Source organism: Colletotrichum spaethianum, assembly GCF_022836535.1.
Source record: "Colletotrichum spaethianum MAFF 239500 DNA, contig19, whole genome shotgun sequence".
NCBI lineage: Eukaryota > Fungi > Ascomycota > Sordariomycetes > Glomerellales > Glomerellaceae > Colletotrichum > Colletotrichum spaethianum.
The window spans coordinates 296,812-319,364 of NW_026054789.1; the positions used below are offsets into that span (position 1 = coordinate 296,812).

General features: G+C 55.3%; 5 protein-coding genes across 5 annotated transcripts; 4 read left to right on the forward strand and 1 right to left on the reverse strand.

Annotated features, from left to right (window-relative positions):
- Positions 1-678: 678 nt before the first annotated feature.
- ColSpa_07499 (uncharacterized protein) lies at positions 679-2,055 on the forward strand (the record flags this gene model as incomplete). Its single annotated transcript, XM_049273711.1, has 1 exon — positions 679-2,055. One exon carries the CDS (start codon positions 679-681, stop codon positions 2,053-2,055), a length of 1,377 nt encoding a protein of 458 aa, XP_049129668.1.
- A 712-nt stretch (positions 2,056-2,767) lies between these two features.
- Positions 2,768-3,387, forward strand: ColSpa_07500 (40S ribosomal protein S17; the record flags this gene model as incomplete). The annotated part of the gene is made up of 3 exons (XM_049273712.1): positions 2,768-2,914; positions 3,014-3,214; positions 3,289-3,387. 3 exons carry the CDS (start codon positions 2,768-2,770, stop codon positions 3,385-3,387), a joined length of 447 nt encoding a protein of 148 aa, XP_049129669.1.
- Positions 3,388-3,843: 456 nt separating this feature from the next.
- ColSpa_07501 (putative RNA polymerase II transcriptional coactivator) lies at positions 3,844-4,746 on the reverse strand (the record flags this gene model as incomplete). Its single annotated transcript, XM_049273713.1, has 1 exon — positions 3,844-4,746. One exon carries the CDS (start codon positions 4,744-4,746, stop codon positions 3,844-3,846), a length of 903 nt encoding a protein of 300 aa, XP_049129670.1.
- A 2,073-nt stretch (positions 4,747-6,819) lies between these two features.
- ColSpa_07502 (SH3 domain-containing protein) lies at positions 6,820-10,361 on the forward strand (the record flags this gene model as incomplete). The annotated part of the gene is made up of 2 exons (XM_049273714.1): positions 6,820-8,509; positions 8,680-10,361. 2 exons carry the CDS (start codon positions 6,820-6,822, stop codon positions 10,359-10,361), a joined length of 3,372 nt encoding a protein of 1,123 aa, XP_049129671.1.
- A 10,236-nt stretch (positions 10,362-20,597) lies between these two features.
- ColSpa_07503 (uncharacterized protein) lies at positions 20,598-22,130 on the forward strand (the record flags this gene model as incomplete). Its single annotated transcript, XM_049273715.1, has 1 exon — positions 20,598-22,130. The coding sequence occupies one exon, from the start codon at positions 20,598-20,600 to the stop codon at positions 22,128-22,130; it is 1,533 nt and encodes a 510-aa protein (XP_049129672.1).
- Positions 22,131-22,553: the final 423 nt, after the last annotated feature.

Genomic DNA, 22,553 nt, shown 5'->3' on the forward strand with positions numbered 1-22,553 from the left:
AGGCGCTAGGCGATGCGTCTTGCCTTCGGCCTAGGTGGGGCTCTATGCCTTTCGTGTCGGTGCTCTTCCTGCAGACTAGGTACTTTTGTGCCTGACATCCTGTGTCATCATACCTCTTTTTTGTCTTTTTGGGCAATACTTGTATGGCAACCCAGCTATAGTCTTCTTCTTCCGTATTTTGAGCAACTTTCTCCAATTTGCTCTTAAGACCGGCTGTATCCTATCACTGCCGTTTTATTTTTGATTCTTCCATGTCGCTCTCAATGGCCTTCGCTTTGAGTCGCCGCATCCCAGGGCCTAAGTTTTTGTATCAGACTATCACAGGAACGCAAGATGGATTTACGATTGACATATAGTTATGCGATAAAACTGTGTATATCTACGGGAACAAAAGCCTTCTTGTACTTGTTCTAGATATGAAGTCTGGCTCTCAGTAGGCTTGTACCTCTAAAGTGAGGCGCTTGAGTGCCCGAATTTGTAGTGGGGTGTGTCACGTCTGGACTCCTGGAGTGCTCCCGGAGCCCCATTGGAACGACAGGGGTAGCTTTCATCCAATCAGAAATCATCGGCTTCTTCCGGTACTCCAATTGAAATTTCTCACGCAACGCTGCATTTGGACGCCATTTCGCGATACATACGACTGACGACTGAGCTCAGCAGAGAGCTTCGACAGCCGCCATGTCTGCCCGATTGTCGCCCGGAGGGGCGCTCCTGAGATCATCGCGGATGTTCTCCGTACCCAAACCACTCTCGAAACCTGGAGGCGAAGCCGCGGCCATTGCACGATTCGCATCCCCGACGGCGACCGCGCCCTTCCCTACACACCAATCCATCACCACAACCGAATCCTCGAGGGTTCTTGGTGACTGGGGCTTCAAGCGTTCTCTTCCGCTCCGATCCACAACGAAGAGCTCGACCCCCGTCGTTCGTATCAAGCAGATTGACTGCTTCGAGAATGTCACCGACTATTCCTCCGCCGCCGACCACACCCTCTCTCTCCAGAAGTTCCAGGAGCTCAATCTACCCATCTCACTACCCGGGACCAGCCGATCACGCCTAGGAGGTCTTAGCATCGGCGCGAAGTCCGTCTTCGAGGATGATGGCGACTTCACCTCCGTAGAGCCTGGTCGCGAAAACGAGGAGAAGAGATGGAAGTTTAAGGGCCCCTGGCTGGCTGGTCTCACTGAAGGCGAGTTCAACCGCTTTCTGCGCAAGAGCGTCCGCAACAAGCGCGAGGCCTTCCGCACCTTCTTGAAGAAGCGCATTGCCACCGAATTAACGGCTGCGGAGCACCAAAAGTCACTGGACGCCGGCAAGGATATGCCCCAGCAGGTCCTGGCCCAGGATGTCACCGAGGAGCAGCTCACCGAGTACCTTCGCAAGCTGCGGTCCGACCGCATCACGCTGTACTCGCTGGTTAGTGAGTTCCTGGACCTCGCGCCCTTGAACCCGCCCAGCTCCCTGTCAGAGTTTGGCAAGTCGGCTGAAGGGACGAAGCGTCCCAGTCTGTATGCCGAGAACGGCCCGCCCATTTCTCACCCTTCGGGCGGTATCTCTTACCTCCGTACCGCGGCCTTCGCTGAGAACCACCCGGTCTACGGTCCTCAGGCACACCAGACGCCCGTCTTGGCCCGTATCGTCGCGCCGAGGTCAGGACCTAGCAACGCGAAGCTGGGTGTGGGTGGTTTCATCACGGAGACGCCTCAGGGCGATACTGCCTTCAACCAAAGATCCTTCCTTGGCCGCAAGTCTGGCATCGCCGGTGTTGCCTCGTTCGACCCTGATATCAACGGCGGCGCCAAGGCTTATGTTCAGCCCACTTCTGCCCGCATGGACTCTTCCGGCTTGATGCAGATCACCGTTAGCGAGGCCAACGAAGAGGCGCAGCTGATCTCCAAGGAGATGGTTGGCAAGGCCAAGATCTACAACGACAAGACCAAGGCTGAGGGTTCGGCGGGACAGGACCGCAGACCACTTGTCCGAACTGTGCGAGCAGCCCAGCAACCGGACAAGATGGTGGTGGGCAGCTCCAAGAGCTATGGACTCGACTCTTGAGCGTTGTAGCGAATGGTAAGGGGGCAGGGTTGCTCTCAGTCAGCAGATCCTGAGCGAAAGTGAACCCCAGACAAAGGATGATAGACCAGTCTGGGAGTATACATCTTTGTATGACATTGGCGAGCATGCCGAGTGTACTATGTATGGTATTGTAAAATAAGAAGAATACAGCCCAAATTCGACGTTTCCCCAAAGCTCCAGGGACATCAATCAGTGTTCCCAGCCCGCCAGGCGGTCTCTGATGATGACAAGGTGTTACCTCAAACTGAGTACCGAAATGATGGCCCGAACTGTCGGATGTGCGAACCTATTCATCGTTCCACTCTCCAATCTCTGCAAAATGAAATATCTTTATTGCTTCCATCTTGCAGCATCCTCCGCAGCACTCAGCACTTCGGCAACGAAACCCCACCCCAGGACGAGGATGCATGGTACGCTATTTCCGGCTTCGTCGCATCTCCAAAAGCGGGCCCGAGCCCGAGCCCGCCCGTGAACTGCACCAGCCATCCGAGTCACGTGTATCCTCCCTGCTCCTGCCCCCTTGGCCCGTGCACATTTCGGTCCACAACTGCCCTAGAATTTTTGGCGAAAGGTAACAAAATTATCTCAGCGCCGGCCCTTTCTCGCGAACATCTCGAAAGCCTCACTAACCGACCAACTCCTCTTTCCAGCAAATCCCTCCTCCCCCGCCAACTGAGCCAGTACCGCCAAAATGGGTCGCGTTCGCACCAAGACCGTTAAGAAGTCCGCCAAGGTCATCATTGAGCGGTACTACCCCAAGCTCACCCTGGACTTCGAGACCAACAAGCGCATCTGCGATGAGATCGCCATCATCGCCTCCAAGCGCCTCCGCAACAAGGTCAGCATACGTCCTCTGGCCACGATCGACACGAGCTCTCTAGACGGTTGTCGACGTGCCGGAAAAGGGAACAAGCTTGCTGACTGAAAATCCCTACAGATTGCCGGCTACACCACCCACTTGATGAAGCGTATCCAGCGTGGCCCCGTCCGCGGTATCTCCTTCAAGCTCCAGGAGGAGGAGCGTGAGCGCAAGGACCAATACGTCCCCGAGATCTCCGCCCTCGACTTCACCCAGAACACCGAGAGCGGCCAGCTCGAGGTCGACGTTGAGACCAAGGACCTGCTCAAGCACCTCGGCGTACGTTCCTTCCCAGCGCCGTCGCGCGGTGGTATCATTCGAGTCGACATGCATGCTGACAAGTACCGCAACAGTTCGACTCCATCCCCGTCAACGTCACCCCCGTCGCCCAGACCCAGGTCCAGGAGCGCGGTGGCCGCCGCTTCGGCGACCGCCCCCCTCGCCGCGACTAAATTATTTCTGATTCGGCTCGGGCGAAAGGAAAATGGATTGGTTTTAACGGACTTACGGAAAACGGCATATGATATCACACATGCTACTACAGGCGTCTTACGGGACGGTAGTGAGTTCACACTCTTAGAACTGCAAGAAAAGTTCTGTTTTCCCACACAAGGTGTCGCCGACTCTCTAGGGTAATTCCGGAGATGACGCTTGACTGCCAATACTCGGTTCCCTCGCGCCGTGATGCTGTCCCTCTGACCTCGTGAGAGCTAAACGGCGAACCTGGGCTTTCTTGCCTATCGTTTGTGCAAGCTCTTGCTGTAAAATGTGATGTTTAAATACTGGTTGCTTTCCTGGGTATCAAGTCTATGTAGGGTAACCAGCCACTGTCGCCAGGTCGTTTCGACCACGCCGTACTCCAACCTCAAAAAATTGCAAATCCCCTTTTGCCCTCAAAAACTGCTGGATCATTCGTTCTCTTTCTTAAACTGGGCTTCGGCCTGGGAAGCCTCGGCTCGAGCCTGCGCCTTTCCAGCGCCCGGCCTGTGTCCCTCCACCATCAGATGGGCATCATCCAGATCCGCAAACGAACCGTCGTCGACCGGCGGCTTCACATCCCTCTCTCTGATTGCAAGGGTAAACATCTTGCCCGACTGGGCGCCCTCCTGCCGTACCTCGCCTCTCTCCAAGGCCAGCGTCGCGGACTCGTCGGCCACCCTCCTGCTTTCCTGCAACCTCATGTTTGCAAGGTCACGCGTTGCTTGTGCCGCTGGGTCCTCCCTTGCCGACCTATCCTCGCCGAGTAGCTCGATCTCAATGTCTGAGATTCCAGCGCGTTCCCAGGCGGCCGTCTCATTGAGCTGGACCTTGATGTAGAGCGCCCTTCGCTGACAATCCTTGGAACACCACTTCTCCGACTCCTTGCGATTGACGATGTCAAAATTTGATTTGCCAAAGTTGACGAGGCGCCACTCGCCGCCCTTGGAGGCCGCCGGCTTAGGCTGGGCGCAGAGGGTGTAGCCGCATAGGCCGTTGACGTTGCGCTCCTCAATGAGGTCGTCGTAGTCGGAAGGTTGGAAGAGGCGGATGTTGGCCTTGAAGTCGGCGACGTCACGGGGCGAGGGGTTTGCGGCCGAGTAGAGTCGACTGCCGCGCTCGGTGGGGTACTCGGACAGCAGGGCCAAGCTCTCGAGGATCTCGAGCTCGAGGTCCTTGCGGTGCTGGATGATGCGGGCGTGCTGGAGGGCGATTTCGCGGGGGTCCTGCTTTCGCGGGTTGAGGACGGCGGCGGCGGCACCAGAGCTGGTAGTGCCGGAGACGCCGGCTGGCTTTTTGAGTATGCCCTTCAGTGGCCGACCATCGGTGGCCATGGTGGGTGGCTTTATGGTTTGTGAGGGAGAAGAGTCGGCGACGAGAATGATGCGCTATAAGGCGTCGAGCGTCCCTCCGATATCAGGTGGCAAGGGGCGCTGTTCGAGTTTGTAACAGTCCAGACTGCTTTCGCAGGTGAGTAAAACAGTTGTCTTGGATACGCAACAGTCGTGGCAGGTGGGAGTTCAGGCACCGAGGTGACAGCGGGCGATTGAAGGCGTGAGTGCTGGAAAATTGTTAAGCAGCACAATTGGAGAAGGTTCGATTCGCGGTGTTGCTTCTGGCTCTTGAACCCCACACTCACCAAATCCCCAAACCACCATTCGGTATTCGGGAGCGGTACGTACCTTACATAAGGTGCCATCCATTCGAGAGATGTTTGGCTTGACTGCCGCCACGACGAGGAGGCCAAGCCGCGCTACACTCAGGCACGTCCGGTCTGTGGCTCGGGGTGCTCGGGTGGCTTGGCTGGCACGTAGAACCCGTCCTTTTCTTCCCCAATGTCTCCATGCCTTCTTGTTTTGCCCCTCGACGGGAGGATTTCATTGGCTTAGCCGGCTGAAGAAACGTAGCGCATCTCAGCGCATTCTCGTCTGGTTTCCCACCTCCAACACTGGTTTGACTGTCTGACCTTTGTGTTGACCGGGTTGCCCTGCGCCAAGACTGACTGACCTCGTCGACTGACTGCTTCAGCAATGCACCGCCATCCCAACGGTCACGTTAACCCAACCTTGCCTCGCCTTGCCTTGCCATCCGGCTATCTGCTTGAGCTAGCTGCTCCTTTACGTCGATCTACCTTGGGCCACGTAGCCCTTTCCCCAGCCAATTGTGACCCCAACGAGGTACCGCCTGGCTGTCCCTTCCTGCACCTAATGTGTTCTGGTGTTGCCGTTGCTGCCGTTCATGATGGTAAGGGCAACACCGTTTGAAGTGAGGCGAGGCATTATAGCGACGCGATCTTTAGCATATCCAATCGGTTGAAGACGGCAAAGTGCAACGACATGAGAAGAGATAAGATCCTCTGCCCACTCTTTGGACGACCGTCGTTAGGAACCCCTGCCCTTAGCACCGTCCCTCGGTGTCTCTCTTGTTCTCTCCACGGTAATCAACCAGAATACCCGGAGGCAACAGAGGGAGAAGGGCAAGATGGACGACAAGGAGAAACAAAACAAAAACGAAAACAGAAAAGACAGAAAAAAGGAAGAACGCATAGAGAAACAATTAAGGAGAGAGAGAAACAGAGAAAGGAAAAAAAAGGAAAAAAGGGAAAGAAAAAGACGTGGGAATTAGATGCTCAGCAGAGGGGTAAAATGAATCCAGGGTTACAGTGTGTCTAGGCAGACGCATCTCACCCGCATTGCGGCTCTCCCCGGAATACCTCCCCCATTCACCTGTGCAACATGAAAATGGCGGCACGGGTAGATAGCCAACAATAGCAGAAAGGAACATTTGTCAAGGTCAAATACAGCGCCTGGGGCACACATGACTCTGTGTGTACGCATAGTGTGTACTTCCCAGGCAAGGACCCCAATTGCCTCCGACACATTGAACTAAGAGAGTTACAAGTTCATGCGCTGACGTCGACGCGCCAGCTTGTAGATCCCTCCACCCCCGTCCGTCGCTTCCTCACAGCCTCCTTCTCCGACTGACCGACCGCCGCTTTCTGCTCCCCCCTCCGCCTTCCCACAGTAACCCCTCCTCGGCCAGTTTGAGGGAGAAAACGTCGCAAACCTATCCTGCGCACAACTCACATCACCGTCTGTTCTAGCTTCGTCCTGCATCGCTGCTGTTGCTCCCCCGAGTGTGCGACCTTGCTGCTCGCTACCAAGGCAGTCCGTCGCTCCTGCAACCAACAACAGCCCACGCAAGGTCCAAGCTGCTGACGACGATTCCGATTCCGTGCCCCACACGCCCAACTGCTGCAGCTCCAGCGTCCATCGCCCTGGCCTGCCCAACTCCTCTTTCGATCACCTAGCACCTCTCTTGTATTCTCCCCTACACAAACCCCCTACGACGACTTCAACCGACGACGACAACGACGAAGACGACGGACGATCCGAACACTGCCGGCCATGTCGACCGCCCCTTTCAGGGTCAAGGCCCTGTTCGAATACTCCTCGCCCCACGAGGATGACCTTCAATTCCCCGCCGGCGTCATCATCACCGTTACCGACGAGGAGGATGCCGACTGGTACAGCGGCGAGTACGTCGATGACGCAGGCGCCAAGCATGAAGGCATCTTCCCTCGCAACTTCGTAGAGAAGATCGAGCCCCAGGCCCCGCCTCGCCCGACCAGAACCCGCCCCAAGAAGGAGGCCGAGGTCACATCCCCAGTAGCGGAGGCGCCCGCTCCAGCTCCTCAGCCCGACCTTCAGCCCGCGCAAGAAGCTCGCCACGAGGTCGAGCAGCCCGCGCCGCCCGCGCCAGCTGCCCTTCCCACCTCGCCCGAAGCACCCGCCGCTCCCGAGCCCGAGCCTGTGAAGGCACCTGAGCCAGTCCCCGAACCAACCCCAGTAGCTCCGATTAGCAAGGCCAGCGAGCCCCCCGCAGCTACGTCGCCCCCTATCGCGAAGGCATCACCTGCCCCAGCGAAGCCTGGCCCGCCCCCCAAGCCCTCCAGCAATGCGTTCAAGGATCGAATCGCTGCCTTCAACAAGGCCTCGGCCGCTCCGATTGCGCCCTTCAAGCCCAGCGGCCTGGCCCAGGGATCCTACCACATCAAGAAGCCCTTCGTCGCCCCACCTCCCAGTCGCAATGCATACGTTCCCCCACCCTCGCAGGCCCCAGTCGCCAAGGTCTATCGCAGAGACGAAGACCCTGAGATCCTGGAAAGAGAGGCAGAGAACCAAGAGAGCGCCGAGAGGGCTGGTATGGTCCCTGGACCCTCCGGTGAGGAGGGCGAAGATGCACCGAAGCCGACCAGCCTGAAGGAGCGCATTGCGCTTCTGCAGAGGCAGCAACAAGAGCAAGCCCAGCGTCACGCCGAGGCTGCTGCGAAGAAGGAGAAGGCTAAGCGACCTCCGCCCAAGAAGCGTACCGACAGCCAGGAGGCGTCCGAGGATGCCGGCGCTGCTGCTCCTGTCCCTGCGCCCGAGGCCGACACGGACGAGGCAGCGGGCAGGAGCTCTGTGGACTCCCCGCGTATGCCGCCTGCGCCCCGTCGCAAATCTTCTCGGGGACCTGCTACCGAGACCTACCACGATGGAAACGAAGCGGATATGTCAGGCGCTGGTGACACCGAAGGACCAGAGGATCTTACCGAACGCGACGACAGTGATGCTGCTCCGCGTCCTGTTCCTCGACCTCAAGTCGCATCACCCGTTGAGGCAAGAAAGGAAGATGAGCAAGTTGAAGAGGAGGGCGAGGAAGAGGAGGAAGACGACGATGTCGACCCCGAGGTTCGCCGAAAGGAAGAGCTCCGAGCAAGAATGGCCAAGATGAGTGGTGGTATGGGTATGCACGGCATGTTTGGAATTCCGATGGGTGCTCCAGCCATCCCGAAGAAGAAAAAGACAGCCGACAGGCCAGCGGAGACCTCCCCGACGGGGGAGCGTGAAGAGGAAACGACATCGCCTGTTAGTCGTGTCCCTGTTCCGGGTATGATGGCTTTGCCCGGAATGGGCGCACCCCGGCGTCAAGAGGAGCCAGCAGCCGCTGATGAGCCTGAGCCCCCCACATCACCGAGAGCGCCGCCTCCCCCTCCGCGAACGGTTGAAGAAGATGATGTCGAGGACGAGCCCGTCACCAGCCCCCCGCCCAGTCGTAAGTCTTCGATTGTCACACTGAAGTTCCCTGCTAATCAACAAAGTTCCTATCCGTGAGCCTTCCGGAGCTCCCCCGGTCCCTGGATCACGGCCTGCGCCGCCACCCGTACCTGCTGAATGTGAGTGTTTCAACCGGCCCCGACGCTGACAATGACTAACAGAATGCAGCTCGACCCCCTCCAATTCCTCCTACCTCTGGGCTTAAGTCACCCAGTGAAGGCTCGGAATCCGACGATGAGTTGTCGGGTGGTGCCCAGGACACTCCCAAGCCCGAAGAAGCACGCGCACCTCCGCCGCTGCCACCGGTCGCAACCTCTGTTCGCTCGCCGCCCCCTATCCCTGGCTCTGAGTTTTCCCCAACTTCACCAACCAGTTCTACGAACAAACGGATGAGCAGGGTGCCGCCCCCTATTCCTGGTGCTGCCCCTCCAATTCCCACAGCTCAGTCGCGACCGCCACCTCCCCCGCCTCCCGGAGGCCCTCTGAGTCGTCAGTCGACGCAGGATATGCATATCGCTTCACCCATCTCTCCTCCGATCAGACCACCACCACAGGGTGAGGACGAAGACGAGGTAACCGAATATGAGGGTGACTACGATACCGACATTGCTTCCTCAGTTCCCCACAAGGATGCACTCAAGTCTCATGCGCGAGACTCTAGCCTCGATGACAACACATCAGTCAGATCACCGATATCTGATGCTCCTCCCACCCTGCCACCGCCCATCCCAACTGGTCCTCCGCCTAGAGCTGCTCCGCCCCCAGTGCCCATGCAGCCGCCATCCGAAAAGCGTCGTTCCGTGGACGTCCCGCGGGCAGCACCGCCACCTCCCCCACCGGCCAGAGACGACGACGAGTATGACCCTTATAACTATGCCGCCCCGAAGGTTCCCTACTCCCAGCGTACCCCTATGATCGAAGAGGAAGGATACTTCCAGGACACTCCCCCTTTGCCGTCGCCTTCGCACACGAGAGCCCCACCTCCTGCCCCTCCCGGAGGCCGAGCGCGCCAGTCTATGGATGTCTCTCGAGCTTCCATGTCACAGCGGCGCTCCATGGATGCACACAGGCCGTCCGTATCTGTAGAGTCGGGCTTTATCGCTAATGACATTGACCTGGCCAAGCAGAGCGGATGGTGGCGCCAGGACAAGACGGTACCACCCGTTTTGCAGGGCAGACGAGACCTTTACTACGAGACTGTCGATTCGACATCGGGCTCTCACGTCACTCGCACCATTTACGTGCTCTTCCAGGACTACTCGCAGACGATCATCACAGTAGAGTACGACCAGAACAACGCAGCAGACGTAATGCTGGACCAGCGACATGACCCACCGCCAAGAGCGCTGCGTCAGGATGAGCTCGAGCAGTCTTATGAAAGATTCGGACGGCCGATTTCCGAAGCGGTCACGTCCAAGAAGGAAACGGTTGTGGGTGATGGAACGCCGCAGGGCCTCATTCACGAGCTCTTGAAGCCTTTCAGCGATGCCCTCGCGCCCATTGGGACCAGAGCTTACGGTGCGCTTGTTTACTCCAACATGGCCAACGCCTCGACACAACAGAACGACCAGATCCGGCCTGGTGACATCATTTCCATCCGCAATGCTCGCTTCCAGGGTAAGCATGGTCCCATGCATGCCAAGTACTCGATGGAGGTCGGCAAGCCCGACCACGTCGCTGTTGTGTCGGAATGGGACGGCACCAAGAAGAAGGTTCGCGCCTGGGAGCAAGGCCGCGAGAGCAAAAAGGTCAAGGTCGAGAGCTTCAAGCTCGACGACCTGCGCAGTGGCGAAGTCAAGATCTGGCGCGTGATGCCCCGAAGCTGGGTGGGATGGAACAGCCCGTCTTAGGGGACGTGTTGGCAGCTGCCGCAGAGTAGGAAAACGACGGCGGGCTCGAGGAGCTCGCTAGAGACGACGCGATCGTCACGGTGGAGGCACAATTCCATGGGAGTCCACGGGTATGACGGGCCGGTGCGATGATGCATTTGTTGCGCGTTCCAGGAAGAGGGAGATAGACTGGCATCTTTCTTCATCTCATTCATCCTCGTGTTTATCCATTCGCTATACGCCCGCAGCATAGTTTTGCTTTAGGTAACTAGCCGTAACGCATTGATTGTTACTTTGTCGTACTCGTCTCCTGAACCTTGCAAACTGCCTCGTTCGCTGTGCCATTTCTGCGTCAAATAACCCTCGTGTCAATGCCCACATACTGCGCATCCCACTCTGCATGTGATGTTCTTTTTCAACACACTTATTTGAGTAAGATCGTACACCATCTACAGATACAAAGGCTTCGGGAAGGTTGCTTCTCAGAGTAAGACGAGCAGAGTCGAGGACTTGACGACGGGTGCTTGAGCAAAAGTGTTTTCGGCTAACTATACTTCGAAGTGTCTTTCTGGAAATGCATGATCTTGAGATGACTACCTAGCTCGGGAGAAGTGTGTGTAATGTTTGAATCGTAATGAGACCCCAACAGAGCAGACCAAGAATCCCTTACGTATTTAGCTCCGCAGCAATGCGACCTGCTAGATAAGAAACGGACCCTGAGAATCTACTGACTGCCATCTCTATCGTCCGTTGCGTGTTGTAATATGTTAAAGACGTTATTTAGTATCGAATAAGAACAAGTGTGATGAAACTAAAATTGCCGTCCATGCCATGATTAGCTTCTGTAACGGACTTGTTTGCGAGATTAGACAGAGCTGAGTCACGAGGCATTTCACATCCTGCTGGGTTGGAAAGTAAAAGGGCGAAGACGAAGCTTTGAAGTTGTTGTTCGACGTTCTTGGCTACCACTCGTTGAGGTGAATACGTCAACGATAGAGAACCAGGGGAGGGAACGAGGAGGAAGGTGTAAAGGAAGCATGCAACAACAAACCGTCTTTTGCTGCGTAATAGTTTCTATGGGACACAAGTGTCTCGAATACGCCAATGAAGCTTATCGGAACCATGTGATGTTCACACAACATTGTCCTTGGTTTTACTTAGAGGGTTCCATAAATTCATCTCTCCTAAGTATAACTTCGAGTAGGTATGTAAGAAACTATGTAGCCCGTGTCCGCCTCCCCAACTCAAGTTCAGAAACGGATTTACGACAAGATATGAGATGAGTGCTGGACAGCGAAGTATTCAGCAAGGCGCAATCTGTCCGGGGCCACGGAGTTTCAGTGTATTTCAGTGATTCGGCTGCGACAAACACCTGTTCCTTTGCCAAGAAACCCGCCTCTTAAAGATGTCTGGCGTAAGAGAGGTATCCTTGAAGATAAGAACATGCCCCGATGAACTTACGGTTGCGGCTTGAAGACATGCCATCTCACCTGGCCCAGGGACAAGAACCGTCTCTGACCATTTCCAGACCAGCAAGCACCTAGAGTTGGCTGTGATAACAAATATCTATCCACCTTGAGACTGAAATGTTGAGACATTTCCTGTAATATGAATCTCGGGGCTCTCTGCGTCATGTTGCTAATTCCCTTGTATACATTCACGCAGAAGATACGAAAAACACATCCTCCAAGTAAGGAACATCAAGGCTCTCAATCTTACTGAATAACGGGTTAAGCCAGGTGATGTGACAGACTAGAATAACGTTAAACTTAGCTATTATTCACGGCACCTTTCGATTTGGTTGAGTCAACGCCAAACAGTCTTCACAGCAAGATTTCTGCTAGAAAACTCGCCTGTTTCTGCACCTACAGCTATACACATGCCAGTCATTCTTCGATGTTTCTGGGCGCGTCATCCGTCCGCCTGTTAGGTTCCGTACCGTAGTGTGAAAACCAGACACGAAAGCACTACCATAAAACTACCAGGCAGATTTACATGTTTTTGGTTTTGACTGTTTCGATGATATTTTGACTAGAAGAGCTTCACAATGCGCTGATATTGATAAGGTCAACCTATTCTTGAGGTCGAATTCACAAATGAAGGTCTCTCCTTGTTATCTTTGGCTTCATCCTTGACCCTCCTTCGTATATTCAAGTGGTCATACCTGGGGAACAGCAAGAACCAGAGATGAAGACGGGTGATAGTCAAGCTTGCCCTTTCTCAGGTGTCTTTGGACAAGGTTGTATCCTGGAAGTAATCCCAATATGGATGCAGCGAGTCATCGACACTGCTCTGCTTGAGAGTCTAGCAAAGAGAAAGGAGGATAGATTTTCTTATATAACACATTACGATATCCAAACATAACATGAGAGCTTGCCAGGCCTCAATTTGCCCCTGACACAACTCAAGCATACATGAACAGTCTCATTCCATATATCACGGCCCGATGCTCCAAATTACCCAATGGTTGATCAACCAAGCAGACGTTGTATGGATCGAGAATCTCCCTCTTGACGAGATCATCTATTAAGTAAAACTGCGCAAGAGAGAGAAAGCTTCAAATACTCCTCCCTCCCCCTTTCCATTACACTCTGAGCAATCAAGGGGAGTAGCCATGGGTCACCAGAGCCCAGGGTCAGAGAAGAGCACAACCCCTTTGAGCAATGTTGTCGCATAAGAGGCAAAGCCGGCATTCTATTGCTATCAAACAACGTTGACTCGACTCCAATAAGCAGACAATGCACGAGTTGACACAAAGAAAGCTGCGTACATCTAACTATGGGACCCATCAACACCTACACCTCAGAGATGTGTTGATGATGCGCAACGGATGGGAGAACCAAATCGAAAACTACACGGCTTACTCAGAGTAGGGCCGCTTCGAACAGGTGAATATCTGCATACCTCCCCCGTTGCATGATGCCACAGATATGGACCAGGCTGGGTGTCGGTCAGATATCGAACATCGTGGAACCCTTCAACAGCCGGCCCAATCCGCTTGAGTCTGCCTACGCCCATGTGCCTAAAAACCTCATCGACACCATGGTCAAGCGGTTGCAAAAGGCACCCCATCGCCTCTACAAGGATCAACGAACCCAATCGCTAAATCGTCGACTCCAAGTAGTAAGACGGCATTCGACTCTTCCAATCCACTCAACCGTCCCCCCACCCACGGCCGTCATCCCACCTCCTCCCATCTTCAAGAGCCCAACCCCCATCTTCACCCACCCTCCATCCCGCACTAGTCCGACCCCCGATACGCCAATGACACCGGCAGCCACATCCCACCTCCCGGGAAACGCACGCGGGACTCCCGCAATTCGTTCGCTGGGAAGGGATGTTTCTGTCTTCATGGTCGAAAGATTGGGGGGGGGGGGGGGGGGGGGGGGGGGGTTGGAAAAAGAAGAGGGAGGGCTCGGCTAGGTTCGGTACGGCCAGAGGTTTGGATGACGGTACCTACACTTGACGCCCGGTTCTTGCTATGGCGCCCGCCTCCTCCGTCTGCGGTGCCTGTATGGCTGAGATAATACGACGGGACGGGTGCCCCCGAAGAAATTTCTCGTCGCGGTGCGGCGGCTGCTGGTTTAGCAGTGGGATCTTCTCCCAATGTGGAATACCCCCGGTGAGAGAATCGAAACTCGGCAGACATGAGCAACCGATGAGGATGGGGTTTCCCGATGCTCTTGGCGCTGATCTCCCCACCATGGCGAGACTCGAAAGCTATCTCTGAATTCATCCATCGCGCCAGTCCCGGACATGCCACTCTTTGTCAAACACCCATCATCCGCACTCTCAACACACCCTCAAGTGAAAGACCACGGCGAAATCCCCTTCTCTACCCCGGACCCGATCGTCGATACGGAGCAAGACACGCAGCTTCGGCCTGCAGACAGCAGCGTGGTCCCACGCATGATGTGACTGGGACCAGGCCGCACGCAGGCCTCTCCGTTGCCGGCGGACGGCTCTAACCTAGCCTGCCACTGCACTGGGAGAATGGCCCGCCTCTTTACCAGGAGGTCCACACCGGGCGATAGAGGCATGCCGGACTACTGCGGTGCAAACTTCCAACACTGTCAAACGTCGTACATGGCTTGCATTCGAGTGCGGGGGAGGCTTTCCTCCGACGAAACGTCTGGACGCCGTGGATTATCACAAAACATCACATGAGCAAGCTTGACCCCAATCATATTCGAAGAAGATCATAGCTACCTTATTGGCGCCTGGTTGGGGGCAAGGCGCTGCTTCAAAGACGACTCTGCGAACCACGCTCTAGACAGGCCTCCCGCAGAGTGGTGTCCAGGTAGGAATCGGCTGGAAAGACAAAAATGAACACCAGAGCCTAGAACACCGTCCGAAAACACAAAACGTTGCATCCGGGTCAGCAGGACGACAAACCGGGGCTAACCAATCGCCGCCGTTGCTGCCGACGTAGCACTCAACCGGGATAGACTTTCCCATTCGCGCTTGCCAGTAGGCGATAACACAAGGAATACCGTAGTATACACTTATACGGGGGATGAAACCACGTTGAAGCCTGATTGAAGTTGAGTCAATGCAACAGCGTTATTTGGGAGACAAATAATCGAGCTACGATATCGCCCATCAGTTTGTTTGGTGAACGGCGCACGTCTCTGAGCAACTAGCGAGGGAGACCACCGACAGCAGAGTTTCTCACTGATGCCCCATGTAACGCAGTATTAGTCCAAAGCAGCCAAGACACCTGGATTGCCTGCGGCCGTCACGATGTAGTCCTATGAATGGGGGGAACCACGGTGCCAATTGATGGACAGGCGCCAGTGGTTATGTGGCTGCTCTGGATTCGACGGAAAGTACATGGCAACATGGGAAACCCGTTCCAGGCATCTTTAGAACTGAATATTGTGATAGTTTGCGGAGAACTCCATAGCCACTTGTTTGTGCTGCTGCTACGACCTTGTCAGTTCAGATCATACCGCATCAGTAACGTAAAGACGATTTTTGATGAGCAGCAGAATTGACAAGACGATGACGCAAGGAAGTTCGAATCCAGGGTTACTCTGCTGCCGGTTACAAGACGCACACCGCTTGAAGGACATCATTGCGCCAGCAGGACAGAAAAAAGCCACTGACGAACCATCTCTGCTGTAGGCCCCGCGACTTCGGACACCTGCATGCCTGATGCGGCTAATTCATCGAGTTGAATCGCCAGTGAAATCACTAAGACCCTGGAATGGCTCGGGATCAACGGTGTCATGTTTGCTTGCTGTAGCCAAGTCGTTCCAAGCTTCCAGTCCCGACAATCAGGATCGAGGAGCGACAAGTAGGGAGACACCCGCAGCATGGTCTGGCTGGTGTCCGCCCGCTGCATACCACGAGCCATCCCGATTGGGTTTCGAGCATGAGAATGTTACTCAACGACAACGTTGATCTTCACGTCGTAATGACTTCTTGTGAATTCGGCCATTTGCGGCAAGGTCCATAGGATGCAAATCGTCGGGTAGGAGCTCGGAGGAACGCCGATCAAGGGACTGGGGCTGAATCAGTAAGGGAGCAAGCGGCCGTCGTCTTGATCAGCACACCAACTACTAATTGATAGTCAAGATTGCCTTTCCCTTTGCATGGGAGATATGCGGCCGTTGTCAATATTTCCTGCAATAGACGTCGAAAGCCATGCGGCGCCGCATGCCCCGGGACGCAGTTTCAAGCTCGTTTTAAGCGCGACGGCAGTGTGGTCGAACAACAGGCCCCAGGGCGCCGGTTTCGATGCCATCTGGTCGCCTTTTCCAGACTCAAGATAGAGTCTGGATGCCTGATAGTTCGCCCTACGCCGGTCTACAGTGTGCGTTGGGCCGCCAAAAGATCTCAAAGATGCAAGCAGATTGGTAGGAGCGGGACGCAGCGCCCATTGGCGGGTTACAGCAGTAGTCGACGACCCCTGTCAAAATCGAAGGACATGTTCATAAAGATAGCACGTGTTCGGTGCTCAAGAACTGGCCGGACCAGGGCCGACTGTCGGACGTAGTGACACTGTAGATCCAGCGAATCAGCATCTGACACACGGCCGCGATCCAGAGCCAAGATGACCGCACCGCTCAAACGGGAGGACAAGAAGATTTAGAAGAAACAGTCTTCGAGCATGTCGATCTCCTCGATGCAAGGTCGTGAGACATGAATGTCTCAAGCCGGAAGAGCTGCGCAGTTTATAGTCGGACCAGAAACTTTGTTGCGTCACATCGAATTATCAAGCCGCAAAGTGATTAGAGGGAAGCCGCGACCTTTCCTACACATCCCTCAATGGCGGGCATCGAGGGTTTGCAGCAATCTAGCTCGCTCCGGCATCTTTCGTGGTGTGTTCCAGGCCAGGGCTCACTACTGTGGGTTTGGAGATAAGCTAGTTGGACATGCAAGGGGGATTTCTGCGTCAAGTGCGCCAGACCAGACGGACAGCCAGGCAGCATACGCATTTGGACCAGACCCCGAATCCCAAGAAAACGCTGCCGAGTCGGAATCGTAGGAACAACGGGCTGGGTCTCCGTCCAGAGGACAACGAAGCGAGAGCGGGCTATGGGGCTTTGATCGTAACCGCGAACGCCAATGAACCAAATGTGTAATGCAGCCTCGATTTGACCGGATCGTGGGGCTGGCTCCTGGCTCATGTCGTTGGGCATCAGCGTAGACGCAGTAGATGAGATTCCGTGTGACTTCGTAGTAAGCAGCGGAAAACCTAAAGGCCCCCAAATTGGCTCGCAGCCATGGCCATCCCAGGCCAGCTGAAGGTGAGAGATGCGGTCTGAGGCGGCAGCATCGTGGGGAAGGACGGCGGCGTCACGATGGCGGCTGGGTGTGGGCTGACAGACGTGCGAGCTAAATTAAGCGCAGGAGACCGGGCGGCCAACGAAGCTGGTGGGGGTTGACGAAGCCGGCTCTAGCCTCTGGGTCTACGACGTGCCTCGTGGTCCGTCCCGTGAAAGAGAAGCAGTGAACTTGATGGATTGAGCTTGGTCAACAACAGCAGTGGCGGCGACCACAGATGCAGGCAAGGCAGGCTACAGTGAGGACGGACCCGCCTGAGACCCGAGGGCTGTGTAAGCGGTAGCGCAGTCGCGTCCGCGAATCGTGGAGTACAGAACAGGGTCTGGTGTTGCGCACAAGGTGTCATCCACTCCCTCTGTCAACAGCGTGTTGGCGCACCCGGGCTTCCACAAACTTGCGATTTTGCGATGCGGTGACTATCAAAAGGAATTCCAGAAGGTCTTTGGAGTCTGGATGGGGTGTTATGGGGCGCTTGGGGGTGGCATCGCGAATGCGACGATGACAGATCATGGTCGATTGGACGGTCGATGGGGGCGAGTTGGACACTGCTGCTTTATCAAATCCATTGCGTGAGACGGGGTTTGACGGAATGTGTAACGGGTAGTAGTAAGACGAGGAAGAATCAAGAGCGGCACGTCAGTATCCATTGTGAGTAAAGCGTGGGGTTTGGGCGAATACAGAGAAAGCTCGCTACTACTGCGTATGATACACCACAGATAACGGAGTGGCCAGCGAATGACGAAAACGACGAAGAGAAAAGAGGAGAAGAGGGGAGCACGTTCTAGACGCAGGTCGAAGTCTTGGGAAGTTGGCAGGGGGAGCCGAAGATGGAGGGTCGTGGTGTAAGCGGCGCGAGTGCGGACAGTGACGGAGGAAACGGACAAGAATGGCGAGGATTGCCGATGATTGATGCGATGGCTCAATCAGAAGGGGAGAAGGGGAGAGAAAAAAGGAATGAGCAGGGGGAGGTTCTCCCTGGTGGATGGTCCAGGACGGTCGAATAAGGACGATCGTCGCTAGATGATTTAGTCATACTGCAGTCTTTTTTGGCAAGTGAGAAGCCCTTTTTCGGTTGCTGCCTTCCTTCCCAAGCTCACTCGTGGCATCGCTAGGTCATGGGATAGAAGGATGAGAGAAAATGACGGACGCGGCGATGACAACGGCACAAAAGAGATGGTCAGGCTGAATAAAGTCGCCGCCCAAGCCACACAGCATTGGCTAGCAGTGACAGAGCAGCTTCGTTAACGGCCTAGCCAAGCAGGCAGGTTTGAGGCTTTTCGGTCACTGCTGGGATATCCAGTGGGCCGGAGGTCATCCGAAAACCGCCTCGAGTTCAGTTCGGACTCTGTTAGTTCAATAGTCAGCCATAACTGCGACTTCTGTACTTTACTCAGCCACCAGAGGCGTCGGCTTCTGCCCCAAAAACGCTGGCAGGCGAGAAAGGTTTGCTGTCGCTGGGCTGCAATTAATTAATTAATTTGGCCAACTAAGTTTTGGGGCTTCTCGGAAAGCTTGGCAGACGAGCAAACCGAGCTTTCCCGGCCGACGTCGTCTCCAAAGGGAACGATGCGTCGTACAGATGACTCTATCCACGCACAAGAGTAACTAGACTCAAAAGCAGGTGCCTATATCGTATTCTGTCGTTCTAGCATGACTTTGATGGGGAGGAGAGCTCCTAATGGTAAAGAGGAAAGGTAAGAGTCTCCAGGACGGGCTCGGCAGGGTCAAGGTCTCTGGGAAACATGCCATCGGAAACTAAACCGCGAGACCTGTGGTGCCACCCCCAAGCTCTCTCTCCCCTTTCTCAGACAAGACGCACAGGTGCCATTGTTCCAATAAGAGCATCCCTTTGGAGGAGCCCGCGGAATCGAACGGCCAAACATTTATTTTTCTTTCTGGTACGCTAGAAATGCGACGTCGCGCCTATTCGTGGGACTTTTCCCGCTCACAGCTTACATGCTATATGATGTACTATAGTACATGGCACGGTACAGAATACAATCCATTCGTACCGTTGCCGACGAGGAACATGGCGCGGCGAACGACGGTTCCTGTTCTCCCCGTAATCTCTCCTCCCAGCTTGGTTCCGTCTCTTCCTGTCCCTTTGGCGCGGGCGACTGTTTCTGCATTGTAAAGCCAAGCTCAGCGAGACTTCCTCCCATCTTTCCGTCCCCCACAAAATCCGAGCGGGTGTCTCGCTGCCACCCAAAAGCCAAAAACGAGCAGAAAATAAAGAAGGGTACGGCGGTACATGTCGCGGAACCTTGCTGCGGTCACCCACCACCACAACCATCGACCGCAGTCCAGCACACACGTCTGTCCATGTTACTCATCCATTTCGCAGTTTCTCAGCATGCAAATTTGCCCGAGGATAAAGCGAATGATGATGACTTGTCCATGCTTGTCCTCGCCTTGCACCACGCATCCACATTCCCCATGAGGCTTCGTCCTCCGTCCACTCCGTCGACTTGCGCCTCCCAGCAGCCATACAGGTACAGATGAAATGTATCGTCTCCTCTCGGCCGTCTCCAAACCCATTCGGCACCTCATCGTGTTCAATCCTTACGGGTGAGAGACATGGGGGAGGCCCCAGAGGCCAGGCGTTACGTACCGACACGCAGCAGTGACGCTAGTCTCGACCGCAAGGCACCTCTGGCCAAGCAGGGGGATGGCAAGGAAGGGTGGGAAACGGACCAGGGCCTGCTGTTCCAGTTCCAGTCGTGTGGTGTCGCAACAGGGCCGACAGCTCGACGACCTCAATCCGGCGCCCCGTGGCAAGGTACCTGGCTACTGTACATCCCATCGTGCCTACGTACCTACACTACTGTGGTACGGAGTGCCTCTCGCGTGTACGTTTCTACCGTCGCTACCTCTACATCTCCGATCCCCGTCAACCTGTTCCCTGTCTGCCCACCCTCCATCAAGAACCAAACCACCTCCCCACCCCGTAACGCCCCGACCCCCATCACCACTTACTACCCTTTCTCTGTTCTGCATTTATTTTTTTGTTCCCTTGGGCTGCCTTCTCTCTGCCTGATTGTTATGTTCTCACAACTGTACCAATAGCCAACACTTGTTTTCCATAGCCGATTCTTAATCATTCTCACTTCTCATCTTTTTCCAACTCGGAGAACCGCCCCAATTCACACGCACGCACACACGCGGACTCACACATCCCTGCTTGATCCAACCGAACTCCCTCGCCTCAGGTCCTGACCAGAAACCAAGACCCCGGCCACAAGTCAAACACACCACTGCCTAACTGTTCACCAATACTCACGCTCACCCTCCCCAAGACTCCAAAGCCCAACCCAGTACGCCTCTTCCTCAGGCTTGTTCGCTTGGAATATATGACGCCTTGTACACCTCCCTTGACGGTCCATGCATACCCAGACACCACCACCGACTGTCATCCCTATGGCCCTAAACAACTCTCCGACTTACACAACAACACCACACAACACGATGCCTCAGTCAAATCGAAAAAACAGCTCCAAGAGCTCGACAAGTAGTCGAGGTTCCCGGAGGAGTAGTGAGTCCTGCGACTCATACGAGACGTATGAATCACAAAGCACAACGCCCACTTCTTACTATGCAAGCACCGAGGCATCAGTCAAGGAAGCCAAGGCCGTTTCCCACAAGTTTCAACCGGTTTACGAGGACGACATATCCCCATCCACGAGCAACCACCTTCGATCTTCTGTCGATACTTTCGACTCCAGCTTGGCCTCCGACGACGACGAGGATGAGCTGGAGCTGAAGCGCGACTCCGAGATGGGCAGCTTTGACGAGCATCAGGAGATTCCGCCTTTGCCCGCCTACTACCGCGATATCATCGACACCGATGTCCGGCCCTCAAACCCCCAAGACTTTGCAAAATTGTTTCCGTCCATGAACAGGCTATCAATCTGCCATGACGAGTTCACGTCCGACGGCAACATGAACCTGAGGGTCGACACCGTCGCACCCGGCCGTCGCCCTTACAACATCCAGCTCTTCCACCTGCGCATGTACGACCTCGGCAAGCGCGAGTTCTCCCTTCGAAGATACTGCCGCGATTCGGGCCGCGAGGTCTGCAACTCCAAGCGCAAGTACGTCGAGGAGACCGTCAACGAACGGCCAACACTCCAACGATCGGTCTCGAGCGCCATCAAGACCTTGTCCATGAGGAGACCTTTGTTGCGCACAAACTCTGGCGGGTCTCTCCTGGCCGGTAAGGGCAAGGACGTGGCCTCGCAGCGCCCGCCGTCCAGCGCCTCGTCTTGCCGCAACAGCACCGACGAGACCGCAAGCTACTTCAGGCGCTCTGCTTCCTTCGAGCCCGAGCCCAAGCCCAAGGCCCGCCCCGTACCCAGCAACACCATGAAGCTCGAGTTCTCCAACTACGCGCGCGTCGACGTCTCGCGTCGCGGCGGCACCAACAACAAGCGCTACGAGTTTGAATGGTGGGGTCACAAGTACCAGTGGAAGCGCGTGCTGGACAAGAACCTTGGCGTCGTCTCCTTTCACCTCGTCAAGGACGGCAATAACAACGCCAGCGACGCCATCGCGCACATCGTCCCCGAGACGCGCTCGCCGAACCAGGTTATTGAAGACGAGAGCGCCGGCGGCTGGGTGCCCCCCTGCCACATGTGGATCAGCGACCGCAGCGTCCTTGACGCCGTCACCGATGTCGCCGATGTCATCGTCGCCACGGGCCTCATGGCTCTCGTCGACGACTGCATCAAGTACCGCTGGCAGACGAAGAAGGTCCACCGCATCCCGGTGCCTCTGACGTCCCGGACGGTGGACGTCGAGTACGTCGGCCCCGGGCATTTGTACAACACTTTCTCCAGCGCCGTGGCTCGGACCAGATTTCGAGTCCGCTGCGGCAACGCCCGATTTCGACCTACTGATGTGGGATTCTACCGGGTACTACGACGGCAGCATTTCAGTTTCACTTGGCATGCAAAACTTGTTTCAGAGCTGCCAAAAACAACTTCCTCTCAAAATGTTTGAATCTTGCCAGTATTAGTACGGCTCTTATTTCCTTGGCAAAATAAATCGGGAACAGAACCGCCTCCATCTTGATGGAGGCGGCAAATTGGATACAGCACAGCTCCAAGAAGGGAGCGAAAGAACCAACAGCGAACTGCGCTACAGCACATACAAAAAAACACATATACACGCACACAGATGACAGCAACGGGATACGATGGACTAGGATACCACGGGGATTCTTCCCGCTCCAAGGGACAATGGAGTGGACGATGGCGTTTTTCTTACTATTTATTTTCTCTCTCTTCCCCCCTTCCCGTCTGTACATCTCTGTGTGTCTATTTTCTTTGGGAGGACGCATCGGAGCAGGCGTAGGACACCCGGTGCATTGGGATCTGGGAAACGGAGAAGACGCTTTGAGTCTTGTCCCATAGACAGGATCTT